Source organism: Wolffia australiana, chromosome 7 (assembly GCF_029677425.1).
Source record: "Wolffia australiana isolate 7733 chromosome 7, ASM2967742v1".
NCBI classification, from domain to species: domain Eukaryota; kingdom Viridiplantae; phylum Streptophyta; class Magnoliopsida; order Alismatales; family Araceae; genus Wolffia; species Wolffia australiana.
Genome location: NC_135841.1, coordinates 10,227,281 through 10,247,422, shown reverse-complemented (window position 1 = coordinate 10,247,422; position 20,142 = coordinate 10,227,281). Strand labels below are relative to the sequence as shown.

Sequence of the window (20,142 nt, the reverse complement as noted above, 5' to 3'; positions counted from 1 at the left end):
TGAGTTTTTTTCCTCTTAACCATTCAAGGGAATTTCTCATTCAAGGCACTGTTGTGGAGCTCAGTAATATTCTTTTATTTTTTAATTCTTGAGGAATTTTTATTCAATACATTTAAACCAAAGTAAAAACTTTTGTTTATATTTTGCACTAAATTTGGGACTAAACTTGGGTGGTGTGCCTCCTTAGCTAAGTGGGAGCCGGCTTATTTTTTTGTTATGAAAAAAAAGGGAGCCTGCTTCTCTTGGGCTTCATCATGGATTAGAGCTTTTCATCTCAACTTGTGGGAGCTCTTTCCAATTCATTCACTAAGAGCTACGCACCTGGTTGGACAAACAAAACAAGCCCTACTTGAGATCAGAAGATGATCTCCATCCAATTTTCTTCCCCTTGTTCAAAAAATGCTGAGAAACATTTGGGATTCAAACCTGTTCCTTCCAATCCAAGAGCAAGCATCCAGCCCAAAACTCTAAGAAACTCTATCCACAGAAGATGGGTACACAGGAAAAAAGAGGAAGCACCCATGAATCAGATTCAGCTGGCGAGCTTGAAGGCGTCGATGAAGAGGCCATAGGTGAAACCCATCTTGAAATTATTCAGGAGAGCAAGAGGGAAAGTCACCTTGGGCCGGCTGTAATAGAACCGGGTCAAGTACTCGGTCACCAGCACGCAAACAACAGCAGCAATCACATCGTTAACTCCCAAAGCGCCGAAGGACAAAGAGATAGTCTGGGCAACGTAGAAGCCGCCGAGAAGAGAGATACCCCCGTACAAGGCGCGCCTGGAAGGGCTCTTGAAGTAGTTCTTTGATATTTCCGGTACGAGCCGGACTATGTCAACGAGCCGCCGCGGCGCGCCGCCGTCGGTTTGACTGGCTCGCACAGTGAGAAGTGGCTTGGGACGCGGCAGCCGGGGAGAGAGCCGGGCGGCGGCGCCGCCGGGTATCGCCAAAGACGCCATCTTGGGAAGAACTTGGAGGCCAAACAGATGTGTGGTGGGGTGAAGGAAAGTTGGTGAAGGCCAATCGTAGCTTGCCACGTGGAGGGCTCTGGTGGGGACATCGGACGGCTGAGATCTGACAGCTGGCCAGGCTCGTTGGAAGACAAGGGAAGTGGGGAACGAATAATGAGAAAATGCATTTTTTGACATAACATTTATTTCTCCAAAAGTCTATTTAAGATAAAGTTTGGGTCTTTGCTAAAAACTGGGAGTGGGCTCGGACCCTCAAACCTAGACATGGTCGTTCTGTTCGCTTTGTGCGAATTGGTGCGAATTGTGTGTTCTGTTCGGATTTCCAAACAGAACAAAATCAAATTCGCACAGAACATCGCACAGACCCGTGTGCAGTTCGCTATGTGCGAATTTGGAGCACAGTGCGAATTTTGTTCGGGTTGTGCGAATTTTGTTCGAATTGTGCGAATGTGCGAATTTGTGCGAATTTTGTTCGAATTGTGCGAATGTGAGAATGTGCGAATTGTGCGAATTTTGTTCGGATTATGCGAATTGTTCGAACATCCGTTCTTATTTATGCACAAAAAAGAACAAAACAACAAACAGACCCCTGTGTGGTTCTTTTGTGCGAATTTTTTGTTCGTTTGAAAAGAACAGAACAGAACTACCGTGTCTACTCAAACCCTAATAGTAATTGCTCTGGTGGGAAGGTCGGATGGCTAAGATCTGTCGTGTGCCCCAGGCGGGGATCGTTGGAAGAAGACGGGTTGGTTGATGGGTGTCAGCCGGAGTATTGGAAGAGAAATTCCGGATTTGGAGGAACCTGAATTTTAGATTAGGGTTATGTCTTTGCTAAAAACCGTGATTGGACTGGGACCCTCAAACCCTAACAGTAATTGCTCTTATTTGTATATCTGTAGAGATTCCTTGCTAATTGCTGCTGATATCTGCCGCGTAACTGCTAGCCGGGCTTGTTGGAAGTCGATGGGTTTGGTTGATGGGTGTCAGCGGCAGTACTGGAGGAGAAACTCCGGATTTGGAGAAACCCAAATTTAGATATGGTTTAGGTCTTTGCTAAAAACCCGGATTGGACTGGGACCCTCAAACCCTAATAGTAATTACTCTTAGTTGTATATCTCTCTAAATTCCTTGGTATTTGTGGTTGATTGCTTACCCATGAATGACAGAGTGCTTTGCACAGGTTTTAATTATTCCACGATTTTATTTAGGGAACTCTCTTATCCTAGTATTTTATGAAATGTTCTGTCCAGAAACCCTAGGCATATTGAATAAGGACATTTTATACATGTACAAATATTTATGCATTGAGAAGTGTCCTACTTTTCTCTTTTTATAAGGTGGAGAAGATTACTGTTTACTATGCTGAGATGTTTTGGGCATAAATCTTAATCCACGGGAACGATCCCTTGATGTCCCGTAGAGTGAAAGAGTTGATTTAGATATTTAAATCTTATTTTACCTTTAAATGTGTTCTCATGTATAATGTATTACCTTTATTAATCTATTCATATCAATACTGAGAGATTCGTACCTAATCATAGAAAACTATTTTAATCCAAAAGCTTAGTGAAAGTCCTTAACTTCTTAGTGCAATACTAAAAAACCAGCCACCAAGTGATGGATATTTCAAATTACGAGCACTTGGGATGGCTAACAATGTATTTATTAGTCGTAACACATCAGACCTCCTAATGGGCAACGATAGAAGTTCACTCTGTATGATTTTAATAGAATATCACCTTATCTGTAAACATAAAAACATAAATATTAAAATCATTTAGATGTAAAATCTAAATTTCACTGTTTCCCTCTTATGGTTCTGTTGAGGAAAATATTAGTTTTGAATTTTCAATGTTTTTAACTTTTTTCTTCATTCATATACATTGAATGAATACAGGTGACATAATATAAACTATTAATCGCTAATTATATCTATTTTATGTCTAGTAATTTGTAATTTTGGCCTAGAATTCAAATTTTAATTTTTATGCAAACAATAAATGTTAATACTGATTTGAAAAAAAGGATATCAATCTCAATGATTACTTATTCTGATTAATTTTAAGGACTAATTTTACAAGCCATAACAATGGATCATACTTTCCTCCACTTTATAGTCAAATTTTAGAATGAAACTTGTAGAAAGTATTATCATATTTGAAGTTGGCATCCTATTTTGAGCATATTCTTGAGAATATTTTTATGGATAATATTTTTGTGTATTTAAATAATAATGTAGACCTTGCAAATTGCCAAAAAGGGAAAAGGCTGGTAACTGAAAACTATGAGCTAGGCAGTGTAAATATTTGGATTTATAAGGTAACATGTGGGTCATTAGGCTGACACATGGCCTAAAAGTGACCGATACACAATGGGTAGTTACAGAAAACTCACGACCCAATGGTCACTATTGCCATGTAGTTGCAGTTGAGGGTGCTGAGTTTTCCTAGTATCTTGACATAGATCTATTTATAACATTTTCTAAAAGAAATTTCTCTTTGATTTCTGAATAAATTAAATTTATGATGAGTAAAATATCGCATTTCATCATGCTGGGGTTTATTTCAAACGTATAAAAGTATCATAAATGTATGTATTTCGCTACATGATATTTGAAGATAATTCATACTTTTATGAATGATTGTCCAAAAAAATATCAGGTTAAAAAAATTCATTACTATTTCAATGATCCATGGTCAAAAACTTTCCAGAACCTGCCTCAAAATCAAAAACTCTGTTAGTCTATTATTTGTGTGTTATCATAATTATTCTCCATCTATAAGACTTCTGCACATGATATCTATTTTTGTTGTGGATTGAATTCAAATATCTGCGGCTTGAAAGAAATATCCAAGCTATTCTATTTGGATAGTTTGATATTCATCTTGTGGGTCCTTCCAATAAGAATATTTAGAGTACAAGTTTAAACATTAGAGATCGTAGTATTATGATCTTATCATAATATACTACGTCATCTCATGCGTTCATGGACTTCGTGATAAGCAACATTCTCACAACAAAATGAATATATCGTATGAAATATGTGATTTTCTTTTTGGATGTATATCCAATGTCAGAGACCTTCGCCAATCAGGCAGACATGAAGATATTAATTTTCTAAAACTTAAGAGGACTTCTGAAAATGGAACAATATTTTCTCATCATGAAAATGCAGATTATTCTTGTAATATTTGTACATATGCTACACCCTCGCAGAAGGTGATTATAAAAATCCATATTTATTACAGTCACCAACATGAATAAAAACTCAAAAGGAATTTCATGCGCAAACTCTTTTTTTCAAAAGCAGGTAATCAAGTTAACGGTATCTAAAAAGCCAATAAACTGATAAAATTGTCATTCCAAAACAAATTGAGTTCCAAAAAAACTCCAAAAGACTGTCTCTATTACACCATCACAAACTCAAAATACTTACAGCAGGCGAAATATTTCCTTTCCAAAACTTTTTCTAATCCAGAAATAGATGCCCATGATTCATCCTTCCAACTAGCAGATCCCAGACATTTTCTCTTCCTAAAAGAGCGACAAAAAAATGTTATCTTTTCTCTCCCCCAGAAAGAAAAGAACCATTAACCCACCTGTAAGTGACCACCCACCCAAATTTAACTCTCAAAAAAAAAATCTCTAACATTCTCTCCCACAAAAAAAGCAAAAAAAAAGGTTATCTTTCCTCTCCCCCAGAAGGATAAGAACCATTAACCCACCAGTAAGTTACCACCCACCCAAATCTAACTCTTTCTCAAAACAAAAAAAGAAGATCTCTCAACGCAGCGAGACAAACAGACGTACACACGACTAGATGTTAGGTCATGGAGGATACTTAGTAGGGTTTAAGCTAACTAATGGGCCCGAGGCCTTGTACTCTGTAATAGCCTAACCCTAGGAGATATTAATAAAAATAACTACTTCAGGCCCAACATGGGCCGCCTAACTTCCCACTAAGGGCCCATTAAGGGCCCATTAGTGTAGGCCTAGTAGGGCCCATATATTAGGCCCAGTAGGGCCCATATATTAGGCCCAGTAGGGCCTAATATATGTTGGGCCTGACCACAGTCAGGCCCAACTCTCCAACGGCTGAAACCCAGCCGTTGGAGAGTCTAGCTGCTTTAAAAGCAGCTGGACCTCTCTGTTTCAAACAGTCATATATTCAAAATATATGACCGTTGGAAACAGGGAATATTCCTTAGGAATATTCCCTTTCTAACAAGTGAAGTTTTTCTTATATAAAAGGGGGCCCAGTTCAGCAATAAAAATTATTCCTTCTTGCCCCAAATTCTTCTCTCTTCTTTTTTCTCTTTCCATTAATCACACTAGACATGCTTGTTCAGTTCCTTTTGTGTGAATTCATGAGAATTCTTCGTTCTGTTCAGTTTTCCGAACAGAACAATATCAAATTCGAACAGATCATCGCACTGACCTTGTGCAGTTCTATTGTTCGCTTTGCGCAATTTTTGTTCTAATTTTGTTCGAATGTGCAAACTTTGTTCGTTTTTGTACAAAAAAAGAACATAGCAAAGAACAAAGCCCTATGCAGTTCTTTTGTACGAATTTTTTATTCGTTTTTGCACAAAAAAAGAACATAACAAAGAACAAAACAGAACAACCATGTCTAATGGCGAACGGACACAAGAGAGAGGAACGCAGCAACATGTTAAACCCATCAAAGAGCAGAAGAACAGAGATGAACACACAACTCACAGAAACCCATCAAAGATCAGATGTAGGGATCGGCAGAGCTAGCATCGCTCTTCCCATTATCACCACCCATGCTAGGAGGGTCTTGCTGCCGGTGTAGCTGCTGCGGCTGCTGCTGCTGCTGCTGGTGGAGCTGCAGCCCATGAAAAACCTGCGAAGAAATCCCAGCAAACCCACCATCGGCAGCGCCCAAGAACTGCCCCACAAACCTCACAAGAAACCCCACAATCTGCGCTTGCGCCTGGCAAGCCTCCAAATGCATCTGCATCATCCTCTTCTCGTGCTCCATCTGCAAACCCATCAATCTCTCCCTCCACTCCATCTCCTCCTCCTCCCTTCTCCACCTCCTCTCCGCCGTCTCCTCCTCTTCCCTCTCCCTCTTGCACCGCCCCTCTTCCCTGCCCAGGAGGGCCTGACCCAGATCGGCGGAGAACCCGCCCCCCTCGTCGCCGTCCGATGCTTGATCGACGACGGAGATGGGTTCGGGGTCGTCGCCGAAGACGAGCTTGTAGCGGAGGAAATTGGGCCAGAGGGTGTCGCCGGAGGGCCAGTCGAAGGAGGGGGAGTGGGATGGGGAAGAGGGGAGGCGGATCTTCTGCTTGACGCCGAGGAATTGGTGGCGCATGTTCTGGATTTTGATGGAGACGTCGCGCCAGGACCAGCGGAAGGGGAAGGCGAGGGGGTCGCGGAGGTGGTGAAGGGAGTTGACGCGATCGGCGATGGGCTGGAACTTGCTCTCTCTGGTTTTCAGCGTGGAAAGAACGCCGGAGGCCGCCATGGCCGAGTACTCTTCGATCAGCGCCGCCTCCTCCTCCTCCGTCCACTTCTTCCTCTTCATCCTCCCCCTCCGATTGCTGAAGATCGATCGATTCCCAGCTCGGAAGTTGGTCTTTTTAGCGGCCTGATTCGCGGCAGTCGCTCAAGATCGATCCTTTTTTTCATTAAGCCTGTTTGCAGGATTGGACGTTTAAGAACCTGCTAGCTGGACTTAACCGGAAGTAAATTATTAAATATTTATTTAGTATTTTATTATTAAATATGGATTCCCGTTGGTCTTTTTAGTGGTCTGATTCTCAGTTTTGCTTACCCTGATCCTATTTGTTGATTAGGACCTGGCTAGCCGGGTTTAGGCCCGAGGATCGAGCCAGACCTGGAGCGGTAGTAAATTATTAAATATTTATTTAATAATTGGTTTGATTCCCAGCTCAGAAGTTAATTATAAAATATCGATTCCCAGCTTGGGGGTAGGTCTTTTTAGTGGTCAGATTCACAGTTTTGCTTGCCCTGATCCTTTTGTTTCTTTTGTTCATTAGGACCCGGCTAGCCAGACCAAACCAGAACCGTAGGTCTTCCATTTTAGCATGGTTTAGGTCCAGCTTTAGGTCCAAGGGTCGAGTCGGACCAGGACCGAAAGTAAATTATTAAATATTTATTTAATAATTTATTATTAAATATTGATTCCCAACTCGGGAGTTGGTCTTTTTAGTGGTCTGATTCACAGATTTGCTTGCCCTGATCCTTTTGTTCCATCTGTTCATGAGGACCCGGAAAGCCAAACTGAACTAGAATCGTAGGTCCTCCATTTTAGTGTGGTTTAGGCCTGAGGGTTGGAGCCAGACCAGGACCGGAAGTAAATTATTAAATATTTATTTAATAATTTATTATTAAATATCGATTCCCAGCTCAAAAGTAAATTATTAAATATTGATTCCCAGCTCGGGATTTGGTCTTTTCAGTGGTCTGATTCACAATTTTGCTTGCCCTGATCCTTTTTGTTTAAATTGTTGATTAGGACCCGGCTAGCCGGACCGAACCAGAACCGTAGGTCCTCCATTTTAGTGTGGTTTAGGTCCAAGGGTTGAGTCAGACTAGGACCGGAAGTAAATTATTAAATATTTATTTAATATTTTTTTGATTCAGAAAAATATTAAATGCAACTCGCAGAGAGCTTTGTATTGTGCTTAGCATAGCTATGACACCTTCGGCCGTCTCCGGACACCCACTTGAGGAAGAGGATTTCCTCTTCAAAACCAGGCTACAAGAACCCATCAAAACCTCAATCTTTATTGAGTGTTTCTTCCTTCCCTATTTATCTTGACAATTATCCATGAAGAAAGGGAGGTGTTGAGGGATAAAGACCTAGAGAGGGAGATAGAGGGAGAGAGGGAAAGAAGGGAAGGGAGGGGATGGGGCATTCGTTTCTAGAAGTTCTAAAGATGGCTATATTGATAATCAACATAACCGTCAACATAAATATCTTACTTTTACTTTGACATTGACTAGTCAACCTTACTAGAACAGGATCAGACCAAGACTAGACTAGAACCAAACAAGAATGTTAAGGAATTGGACCAAAATTTAGTAAATGTTTTGGTCTTTGCTAAAAACCATGAGCATACCGAGACTCTCAAACCCTGCCTGTTAGCCTATTCAAATAAATGTACAATATTAATCATTTGAGCGGGTTTTTTTTGAGAATCTCCACCAACTTCCCCTTGTTGACAAAAATGATTTGTATTGTGCATAAGGTCTTAGATATGGATGATAAGAACATCCAAAAATTTTCAACAAAGAATATTTAGGTCTAATTTTAAGTAGTACTTCATATGATGATTTATTTGAAGAATAGATGTCATTTTATTTATGAGATATGCAACAGATTCTACAACCCCATCCCATAATTTATTGGACATCCTAGCTTGATGAGTTAAATAAGAGTTTTTTCTACGAAGTGTCTATATTTTCTATCTAAAATTATATTTTGTTCTCAGGTGTGTAGACAAGACGATGGATAAAAAATTGAGATGAAAAATTCTATAAAATGAAGAGGATATATACTAAAATCATCAATAAAAAATCATAAAATGAAAACTCATAATGTGATTAAGTGGGTGACAATCCCCACAAATGAGAATGAATACCTAGAGGGATTCATTTGAACTGTGATGTGTAAGAGAATGGAATTTTATGAGACTTAGTTCTACATGATTCAAAACATATAATGATTGATTTAGAATTTTTAATGAAGAAAACTATTGATAAATCTGTTGGAAACATATGTGGCCTGAAAGAAAAGTGGATCTTCCACTTATCTTTCAATATTCATTAAGATAACATACTCCTTAATATGTAATTACTAAGTTATCATGATAAGATGATAATACAGTAATTACATGTCTTTACACATGTATTCTGAATATTATTATAGGAATGAAACTCGAGAAGGACATTGAAATATTCAAAAAGATCAACATTGGTGTGGACATATTAAGAGATGGTGAGTTCTCTTTGGGGAAAGAGGTTACATAATTAATCCATATGGATCATTGAAGGGTATTACATCTAACATCAATCAGGTGGATTCATGCCATGATTGTGTAAGTGGTCCTTAGAACTAACACACTAATGATACCTTTTGAATGTGACCTATGTTTCCTAATCATGGGATTCTAAACTTTCTTAGCTTGGATGTTGCAAAAAACACACAAAGGTAATTGTATGGTCAACATCAGGCTATCCGTCCTTGATACTAGAGGATACAGACTCAAGGAAGAAGATGGAATTAAATCCCAAGCCATGTTAGTGTAAATATCAGAGAATGTGTTCTCTGATGGTTTCGCCATGATCAGTACTAAATAGAATGAATGGTGAGTGCTAATAAAATGAAATATTGAATCATGTCACATAGTCATATCACCAATGAAATCATATAACGAATGAAATATAATTTAATAATTGAAATAATTCGAAATTCTTGTAAATAAACATAACTTTCATGCTTTAAAATTCAAGAAATAATTATTTAAAAAGTTTAAGTAATTTATAGAATTTAATTGAAGCCCATAATAATTTACCTCCTGAATTATTCCCTTCAATAAATCTTAAAATTATAATTTATCAATCTCAAATAATTTTAATGATTTATTTTCAGATTATAAAATACTTTTTCAAAATTTTCAGATTTTTTCCGCAATTTTTTTTTTCCTTAAATAATTTATTTCTAAATTACGTAATTTAATAAATTACATACAAAGTATATAATTATATTATGTGCATATACACTCTCCAAAATGCGGAGTGTAGTGGTAGTGCCCCCCTTTACACTTGGAGAAGTGTGGGATCCAAGTTGAAGTCCCGGCCATCAATTTGAATTTAAATAAAGGTTTTTTGGAATTGATGCAATCCGACCCGATCTATTTGGATCCAACCTGGTCAAGCCGACTAACCCGGCTGACCCTAATCCGATCCACTTGGTACGGTTGACCCCGTTGACCTAGTTGACATGGTCGACCTGATCTGATTAGGTCGGACCCAGTCCTGGGCCATGTGGGAGCTGCCTGACATATGTGTGCCCATCCCATGATAGCAGCCAGTGTGAGCCGCTACCAATTACCAGTGGTTATCAACACTCCTATGCAACGGGTGCTAGCGGCTGCAAGGGGCGCATTCTCGATCACGTGTAGGGCTGCAGCAATTGTGTGTTGCCACTACGTGTGGCTCCATGAGCCTATCACCAGCACTATGGTTAGCGCTACCACTGGTGTTGGTCTGCCTCCCAATGTTGTGGGTGACATTGTTGTTGGCCATCGCTGGTGCTACAAAATGCCCAGTTGGCATTCAAAATCAAAATTGTGGACGTCGTCTTGGGCATTTTTTTTTCTTTTTTAATCATGGCTCAAATTGGCTCTTAATGTTAGGTTCTGGTTGATTGAATGATGGAAAAAACTTTTCATGCAACAGAAGCATTGATTGATTACAAATCGATCTCTAAAATATTATGCATCTCATGTACCTTATGGGGAACTTGTTCCACCCTTTAGTTTCTAATTTTGAGATTGTTCTGAATTTATTCATCTGCCTGACCTTGAGAAGTATCAATTTTAACCCAATCGATAAGTCAAGTTTCTAGCTCATGGGGTGCCAAGATACACGTCTTGATCTAGAAGATACTGAATAGTGTTCAAACTCTCTCATGGAACATTTACCATCATCGGTTACCATATATGTATAATCCTTCATCCGTGCAAAACTCTCAAATGACTTAGGGTATGGTTGATTGTCAAACCCTAATACTTCATTCAATTGGTACTAATGTGTGACGAGGATCATTGGAGAATGCCTTCTCCATTATCCCCACTACCTTGGCCTAGGATTTAGTTGCATTGTCTTCCTTGAGTCAATCTCTTGCGATACCAAGGGCGGATGAACCCGTCATGACTACTCAATCGCCTTTGGAGGCTTATAACTATATCTGAGTTATGACTTGTTTGAATCCCATGGTTAGAGACTCATAGGCTATAGTCAATACATTGGTGTCCATCCGTGAGATGTCTTTGGTATCTCAAGATTAATGGATCACTTATATAACTGCGACTTGAATCAACATGATTGACATTTAGGTATAATACCATTGAGGGATCCATACATATGAATTTAGTGAACTTTCTCCAAAGAGCTCCCACCATCTATCTATGTTATCTCCACATTAACGACTAGAGGATCAACCATACTTATTGTATAATTAGGACCATATAGTGCTATTATATTTGGATAATTCAATGTCCATTTCGACGATCCATTGAATCAGAATATTTAGAATGCATGTTTAAATATTAGTGATCATTGTATTATGATGCCTTCATAATTCAGCAGGTCATTGCACGTATTCATGGACTTCATTATCAACATCATTCATGAATAATAATGAGTCTCTAGCCATGAGAAATTTGGGACTCTCGCATGGAAGAAGGATTATATGTACATGATAACCAATGATGGTAAAGTTTCCATGAGAAAGTAGACATCTCGTTTATATCTTCGCATGCACAGGGTGTAGCACAGGATCGAATATCAATTTTTTTACATCCAACATATAAATAGAAATATTTTAAAATAATTTATCATTTTAATGGGAAATATATAAATGAACATATACATACAATGTTTGAGTATAGATGATATTTATTAATGTAATTCACCAATGTTTAATTAATTTACACTTATTTTTTTAGTAATAGTTCATAATTAATCCAGCCTGGCCCAAAATGAGCCCGTAGTGTGGCCCAATATATGTTAGTTTATGTATTTATTACAGGGAGAATAGAACATAATGTTTTTTCACTTTGTATTTCTTTAAAACCATTTATATTTTTAATTTTTTTTCTTTTTTCCATATTTAGCGATGGATTTTTTTCCATATTTGATACCAATTTGGTACAGATTTCAATATCCGATATTTGAATATCAGATTTCAATGTCAGTTATTGGATACAATGTTCATATATCTATATTTAAATATAAGATATTAGATCTGATATTTGATACTGACATCTGCCATTTTCAGAACCCTACAACAACCCTCCTGATATCCAGTGCTGGATGGATATTTGATATCCATCTGATATAAGGTACCTGATATTGTTTCATGTCATCCAAATATTGGATATCAGTTGATTGATATCATATATCAGGTTGATAGCGAAAGGCCTAACACTACTTTGCACTCTATAAGTTTGCAACTCAACATATCAATTGTGTTGAATCAATTTATGATTGATTAATCTATATGTTGATAATATTAATTAATAAGGTTGGTCACTAATGTTATCAGACCGTTAGAGTTATGAACCGGGCTGAAAAATGGAGGTCACAAGCATAAAATACAAGAAGTTTTCTACATGAATTTAATTTCAAAAAATCCATAAGATACAATAAAAAGATGAAAATTAGAAATTTATTCTAAAATCATAAGAAATCATTTTAAGATTTGATAACATGCCTTTTTAATAATGCAATGATATGCATTATTTATGTAAAATTAGTGCAATAAATGATCTGTGGGTGTCTACTTTAAGACTTATTATACATTGTAGAAGTATTGCCACATAACTTTTCCTTTGTGAGGGCCAATATTTTGAAATTCTAAGCAAGCTATGTGATAGGCCATCACAGCTGCCTATCACAACTCACCACAACCTACTTTCTTACTACCCAACTATTCTTTTATCTATATTGTTTCATTTAGTCTCTTTATTCTTCATCTTTTCCACATTGAACCTAAAAATATTTCTAAAAGTGACACTGTACGGCAGGTCTGGAAGGCAATGGAGCTGCCTAACAAATTCTTGAAAAGGTATATGGCCCCTTGGGCATTCCATCCTTATTTTCTATTCTTCAACATTCCCTCTGTATCTAGGAAATCCCAACAAGCAATTTATCTTCCTCTACCATTTGAAGCCTTCCCAGATTCTCATTGAACCTTTGCCAACCTGAAGGACTGTTTCTTCCATAAGAAAATTTGTAGAATCCTACCTAGATTTCTGAGCCAAGCCCAAGCTGTAAAAGACAAGTAGATGAATGCTACCTAATACTGTATACGAAACCAGGAGGTTAAACATATATCCTCTAATTCAATCTTTTATGCTTCACGGACATAGGACAATGACCTAATGTAAGGGCTGACCAGCTATATTCCATAGAGATGGGTTATGATGTATTTTAATGCATCATGCTTTAGAAAGATAAATTATTTTGATTTTATCAGGTAGCTATAAACCATGACTTTATTTTGACTGGTGTTTCACTCTATCCGGATTTTACTTGAGGGGTGAAAGTTGTGGCAAACCTTGACCTAATTTAGGTAAATGTCCCTCTATGGCTTAATGTTCTAACTTCTCTAACTACTCTCTACACAGTATTTTGGAAAATTTTCAATTGTGATTAAAATTAATGAAATATATGTTTGACCACTATCTAGCAGACCCTAATATTAAAAAGTTTTGACAACCTCTGTCCTTCTTTCAACTTACTTTCTAAACTTGCAAAATTGTCAAACATGACATAAAAAATAAATGGGATGCTTACACTTCCAGGCCATAAAAAATCCATGCGTAGATTGAGAGATAGACATCTAGAGACAAAAATAGATGGATAGATGGATGGAGGGATGAATGGATAGATAGATAAGTAGATAGATAGATATATAGAGGTGATAGAAGACAATGAAGGTATTTTTGGGAGATGCCGTGTCACAATGTTAATGTCACTGTCACATCTTCGTCACGTCTGGACTTGCCGACCCGTAAGTATAGTGCACGTTTGCCTAGGATGGGACGGGAGGAAGATCATCCTATCCTACGTCCGAATTTTTAGAAGTTTGTCCCATCCCTAATATTTTAGTCCATGTCCTGTCCCATCCAAGACATTCTCGTCCTGTTCCATGTCGGGGACGAAGTAGTGCATTAGGGCACTTGGAATTTGACACGTGGCAAAACACTTGTCGATACATGACTCTCGCAGGACGCAGAAGCCCTCCAAGTTCCCGAATGGGACGGTTATTTTGTCCATGGACGAAACAAAAAAAAATGAAATCAACCCGTCCGAGGACGGGTGGACGATTCAACGTCCCGTCAATCGTAGAAACTCCGAGGCAGGATGATTTTTGCATCTATGAACGAAATTACCGTCCTGTCAGCGTCCATGCACTATACCCGTAAGTTATTGCCGAACATAATTAATTAAAATGATAAGTCGAATTTAACTCATATGAATAGAATCAAAATGATTATTTAATGATACGATTTAATTTATAAAGACAAATTTGCAACGGATAGACGAAAGGTGAGTGTCTTATCCCGCGCGGAGTTTCCTCACCTTCAACTGAAGATTTACACTTCGCCGCTTCCGCACGATCGGTAATTTAGTCTTGTCAATTTGTTCTGGCGATTGATCCGAAGATCCTGTATCCGATTCTTGGTCTGTTAGGTCTCTTGCTGTGAGAATCCAACGCAACATCGAATCGCGTTACGAAGTGTTCGACTCCTGATTGATTTTTTTGTTGTCTGATTTTCAGGAAATTCGCAGGTTTTCACCAGCTGTAATTCTCAGGTTTTTGCGAAAAGAGGTTACGCGAACCCTACTGTACGCGATTTTAACCCGATTCATCCTTTTTTCTGATATTTCCAGACACTCTGTGACAATTTGGGGCAACTCCAGTGCCACCGGCTTAGTGTTTAGTTTATTCTTCAGGAAGGAACAATGCGCAGTCGATGATTAGTCTTCCGAATATTAGCCCAGGACCGCGAAAAATGGGCACCGTTTTTGTTCCTTGTTCTTCTAGCCTTCATCCGTCTATGAGACTTGATTCAAGAGCAAGATCGAGTTCTCTCGTCCATGGCCTCCGTGACGGAGCACAGTTATCTTCCTCTAGTTGCATCTCTGTAAGTCTTCAATCGAATAACTGTACAGGCAAGGAAATCTCAAAATTCGTCAACTCTCATTTATTTGATTGGTACATATCGCGATTAGCAGGGAAATTCGTTGCATAATCGAAGATCTTCAAGCTCCCATTGGAGATTCAGGGATTCTTCTTCGTTGATTATTAAATGTTGCTACCCTCAAAACTCTGATTTCCCTCGGTACTACTCGAAGAGAGAGAAGAAACCGTTTCCAATTCCTGTGTTGGAGCTGAGGCGCAACGCTAGAGAACGACAGAAAAGATTTCAGGGGAAGAACAGGAAGCCATTGCCGCCTCCCAAAAACGGGATGCTTGTTCCTAGCTTGATTCCTGTGGCCTATGAAGTGTATAATGCTAGAATCCTGCTCATCAACAACTTGAAACGGCTGTTGAAGGCGATCCCTGTCCACGCATGCAGGTAAATTAACCTTTTTTTGTGGGTAATATTTCTTATTCTTGATTTTTTTATATTCATATTTATCCTGGACTTCAAATTTCTTGTCTAACTGCTTAAGATTTTCTCCTTTCCTCGATGTGTTAACTTTCACCTTCTTAGTTAAGGATACCTCAGAATTCTAGGTTTGTCTATCTTTATCTCCTTGTAATCTTTAAAACTTATTTTCATCGTGTCCCAAAACTTCCATGTTTCAGCCGATTTTTTCCTCTCTTGTTCAACATTTAGAGCTGTTTTTTCTTCTTTTTAAAGTTTGTAATACCCAAGCTTTGCCCATCTTTCACTTCGGCTCGAGTTTCCTCATGTTAAATTCGCTCTTATTTCCTGTTATTATTAATATTATCTTCATCTTTTATATTTTTTTTGGGTTTTATTCTGTTCTACCCTATCTTCTCAAGCTCAAGATTATCGCCCTTTGCCATTCTTATCCTCAATTCCATATCCCCTTAGGATCCTTCAGATTCCGTGTTTAACCTACTCTTCCATGACCAGGTTTAATTTACCATTTTGAATATTGCAAAATCATATCTTCCAGTTCTTATATCCTGCTTAACATATGTCGATCACCAACCATCTTCTGCCTTATTATATCATCCAATTTCATTTTTTCCCAAAAAAACTCAAATTTCATAGTTTTAAAATTTGAATTCGGTTTATATCCTACAATTCTGGAGTATGTTTATATCCAAAATTTGAATTCGGTTCAAGTCACGGTTATTTAGAAACCTTAACTGGTGATCTCGGCTGTTTCCCTTTGGTCGATGAAGCTTATCCCCCATCGTTGAACTGGCCGACCTTTACCTCTGTTATTTTGGGGTCATATCTTGCATTCAAATTTGAATTTTGTTCAAGTCAGGATCATTTAGGGACCTTAGCTGGTGATCTGGGCTGTTTCCCTCAATGATGAAGCTTATCCCCCGTCGTCTCACTGGCTGATCTTTACCTCCATTACTTTGGGATCATATCTAGTATTCAGAGTTTGCCCCGTCCGCAGGCACTGCAACGAGGTGCACGTGGGGTCGGAGGGCCACCCGTTCCGCACTTGCCACGGCTGGCGGGCCGAGGCCCGGCGTGGCGAGCACGAGTGGACCACGGACGCCAAGGTGGAGGACCTCCTCGTCCCGATAGAGGCGTACCACCTGGTCGACCGGCTCGGGAAGCGACTCACCCACGACGAGCGCTTCGCCGTGCCACGGGTCCCGGCCCTGGTTGAGCTCTGTGTCCAGGCCGGGCTCGAGCTACCGGGCCTGCCTACCAAGCGCCGGAGAAAGCCCGTTATCTGGATGGGCCGTGCGGAGTTCATTGACGCTGACGAGGACGATCTGCCAGACGAGCCGGACCCGGGTCCGGAATGGCCAGTCCTGGCCGAGCTGCCGGACGGGGAGGCCGGGCCGCCTGGGTCAGAGGAGGAGACGGTCCGGCTGGCGGAGGAGGCGCTGGCGGCATGGGATGTGGTCCGGGACGGTGCGGACCGGCTGATGCGGAGGTATGCAGTGAGGGTGTGCGGGTACTGCCCGGAGGTGCACATTGGGCCGGGCGGGCACCGGGCGAGGAATTGTGGGGCGCTGAAGCACCAGCAGCGGAACGGGCAGCACGGGTGGCAGGCAGCGGTGCTGGACGACCTTGTGCCGCCACGGTACGTGTGGCACGTGCCGGGGGGCTTTGAGGGCAGGCTGGAGAGAGAGCTGCGGAGCTTCTACGGGCAGGCGCCAGCTGTGGTGGAGCTTTGCGCGCAGGCGGGCGCCGCCGTGCCGGACCGGTACCGGCCCACCATGCGCCTCGACGTCGGCATCCCCTCTTCCCTTGGTGAAGCCGAGAAGGCCATTTGACCGGTAAGACCGTTTCTTTCTTTCTTTTTTAATTATTATGACTAGGTAATGATTCATATCTATATGTATGTATATATATATATATATATCCTCTAGGTGGTGGGGATCGATCGGAAAGACCGATTGATTGATCATGGATCTTTTTGCATGATCCAATATATCAACTTTTTAGTGTCCAGTCAGATCTGATTGCAATGATCATGATGAGATGGCTTAGATCAGATCTGGACAAATTAGTTGATGATCTGGACTGCCAGCTGGCATTTTCTCGTCTTACATCGTATTGATGATCTTTGATTCATATCCTCTTATCTTGTATGGGCCTTATTGTCTTACATCGTGTCATCTCTCATCAGTCATCCCTTGTTTTGCCATCGCGGTTCGTCACTCGCCCTCTCATATTGTACTGTCGTCTCAAACTCATCTCATATTGTGCTGTGTCTCACGTCATACCATCTCATATCATAATATCACATATCGTACTTGTGTCTAATATCATACCATCTCAGATCGTACTATCTCACTAAGTAATGTATCAAATTGTACTGTGTACCATCTGGTGTTGCAGTGTATCTCATATTGTAGTATTTCATGTAACACGATCTCATCTCGTAATTTCGCAGATCTGATCGCAATGCCTCAGGATCGGATCAGATGGGTCGTAATTATGATGAGATGACTCAGATCGTTAAGGGGGGACCAATCAGTTGATGATCTGCATAACGGCCAGTTCGATGTATCACAATATTTGGGTATGATTGGATCTCCTTCCTTTTCTTTTGGCTCGATCTATCTCAACTTTCATGGCGTCCCTAGTATCTCATCCCTGTATTCTGTCTCATATCTCATCTCCTATCTTGTCTCAAATTTGTGCGGAAATTCATATAGCACATGGCACAAATTCGCACGAATGATTGCAAATTGTAGAGAGAGAGTGGTCAGTCGCATAGAGAGGAGAGAAGAGTAAGAGAGAGAAGAACATTAGCGAGAGAGAGGAGTGAGAAAGGAGCGGACGAGAGAGAAGAGGGATAGAGAGATGGGAGTGAACTAGATCGGAGAGAAAGAGAGAGGAGCACGTGTTTAGATCTTGTATGTTGGCTGACACATATCTTACTCTATATTATGGCAAGTAAATATGATTTTAGAAGGATTGGTATGAAGCCATTATTCATTGATGGGTAGTTTTGTAATATGACATGCCCATATGGATCTATAAGTAATGGTTGTAGCAAGGGTTTGACATTTTGAACTGGGGACCGGTCGGACCGGACCGAACCGGGACCGCCGGTCCACCATTTTAGGGTGGACCGGCCGTTCGGGCCGGATCCAGTCCGATGGTCAAACCCTGCTTCCCCCTCCACCCATCGTGTTCCCCTGCCTGGTCGCGTCCCCCCCCCTATCTTTCCCTTGCTTTCTCTCTCTCTCCGTCTCTCGCTTTCTCTCTCGTGCTCTTTTTTACACCCGCTCTCTCCCGTTCTCTCTCTCTCTCTCACACGCTCTCTCTCTCGCGTTCTCTCTCTCTCTCTCACTCTCGCTCTCCCGTTCTGTCCCGCATGCTCCCTCTCTCTCTCTCTCAAGTTCTCTCTCTCTCACCTGTTCTCTCTTTCTCTCTCCTGTTCTCTCTCTCTCTCTCTATCGCACTCTCTCTCTCTCTATCGCACTCTCTCTCTCTCCCGTTCTCTCTATCCCGTTCTCTCTCTCTCTCTTTCTCTCGCACACGCTCTCTCTCGCACTCTCTCTCTCCCGTTCTCGCTCTCTCTTTCTCCTGTTCTCTCTCTCTCTCTCTCTCCCGTTCTCTCTCTCTCGCACACTTTCTTCTCACTCTCCCAATCTCTCTCGCGCGCTCGCTCTCTCTCCCTCTCACGTTCTCTCTCCCACTCTTTGAGTCCCTCTTTCTTGCTCTCAATCTTGAGTGTTTAGTTTAACCTTGTTTTTTTTTGGGTTAATAACACGAAATATCCCAAACTTTTTCAAAAATCTGAGATGTAACCTAAACTTTTTTTTTTGGCACGGAATATCCCAAACTCTCCAAGTCGACGCCGACATATCCCGGTGATGACGTGGAATCCATCGTGGCTGCCAGGTGGATTTCCGGCCAGATTTTGACCTGGCGGAATCCACCTGGCAGCCACAATAGATTCCACGTCATAACGGGGATTCCACCTGCCAGGTGTTTTCCGATAAGAGAGAGAGAGGCATTCTAGAGAGAAAAAGAGAGGCATTCTAGAGAGCGAGAGGCATTCTAGAGAAAGAAAGGGAGAGAGAGAGGCATTCTAGAGAGAGAAAGAGATGCATTCTAGAGAGAGGAAGAGAGGCATTCTAGAGAGAGAAAGAGTGGCATTCTAGAGAGAGAGGCTTTCTAGAGAGAGAGAGAAAGGGAGAGTGAGGCGTTCTAGAGAGACCCGACCGAATCGAATCGCACGGGAGAGAGAGGAGGCGCAGAAACAGAGACATAGACAGAGAGAGAGGGGAAGGTTATCAGCGATAGTCTTAGATGTTGGAGAGAGGAGAGAGAGACGTGGAATCCATCATGGCTGCCAGGTGGATTCCGCCAGGTCAAAATCTGGTCGGAAATCCACCTGGCAGCCACGATGGATTCCACATCATCACCGGGATATGTTGGCGTCGACTTAGAGAGTCTGGGATATACCGTGCCAAAAAAAAGTTTAGGTTATATCTCAGATTTTTGAAAAAGTTTGGGATATTTCGTGCTATTAACCCTTTTTTTTTCTCTCCTCCAACTCTGTCAAGTTTGTTTCATTGTATTTCAAGGTATGTTAGGTTTCTCCACTCTACACTCTACTTTGTCAAGTTTTGTTCATTTCTTTTAGGCTTCTTCTCTTTTTATTTTATTCTTCTTTTCATCATCCGTTCTTCTTTTGCTTTCTTTTTCTCCTCGTTTTTATTATTCTTGTCTTCTTATTTTATTCTTCTTTCT

General features: G+C 40.6%; 3 protein-coding genes across 8 annotated transcripts; 1 reads left to right on the top strand and 2 right to left on the bottom strand.

Annotated features, from left to right (window-relative positions):
- Positions 1-69: 69 nt before the first annotated feature.
- On the bottom strand, positions 70-963 carry NPQ6 (YCF20-like protein (DUF565)). 2 transcript variants are annotated; one of them, XM_078579019.1, is made up of 3 exons: positions 620-963; positions 427-477; positions 70-345 (listed from the first exon to the last, which is right to left on the bottom strand). In XM_078579019.1, exons 1-3 carry the CDS (start codon positions 956-958, stop codon positions 307-309), a joined length of 429 nt encoding a protein of 142 aa, XP_078435145.1. In that variant the 5' UTR covers positions 959-963; the 3' UTR covers positions 70-306. The 2 variants fall into 2 exon arrangements, with proteins under 2 accessions (XP_078435145.1, XP_078435146.1); XM_078579020.1 differs by having other exon boundaries at positions 70-321.
- Positions 964-4,313: 3,350 nt separating this feature from the next.
- On the bottom strand, positions 4,314-6,641 carry LOC144705862 (uncharacterized). The gene is made up of 2 exons (XM_078578701.1): positions 5,690-6,641; positions 4,314-4,504 (listed from the first exon to the last, which is right to left on the bottom strand). Exon 1 carries the CDS (start codon positions 6,522-6,524, stop codon positions 5,706-5,708), a length of 819 nt encoding a protein of 272 aa, XP_078434827.1. The 5' UTR covers positions 6,525-6,641; the 3' UTR covers positions 4,314-4,504; positions 5,690-5,705.
- A 7,651-nt stretch (positions 6,642-14,292) lies between these two features.
- Positions 14,293-18,045, top strand: APO2 (APO RNA-binding protein (DUF794)). 5 transcript variants are annotated; one of them, XM_078578371.1, is made up of 6 exons: positions 14,293-14,379; positions 14,538-14,605; positions 14,714-14,904; positions 14,993-15,339; positions 16,370-17,207; positions 17,828-18,045. In XM_078578371.1, the coding sequence occupies exons 3-5, from the start codon at positions 14,734-14,736 to the stop codon at positions 17,202-17,204; spliced, it is 1,353 nt and encodes a 450-aa protein (XP_078434497.1). In that variant the 5' UTR covers positions 14,293-14,379; positions 14,538-14,605; positions 14,714-14,733; the 3' UTR covers positions 17,205-17,207; positions 17,828-18,045. The 5 variants fall into 5 exon arrangements, with proteins under 5 accessions (XP_078434497.1, XP_078434496.1, XP_078434499.1 ...); XM_078578370.1 differs by having other exon boundaries at positions 14,298-14,449; XM_078578373.1 differs by having other exon boundaries at positions 14,302-14,459; positions 14,996-15,339.
- Positions 18,046-20,142: the final 2,097 nt, after the last annotated feature.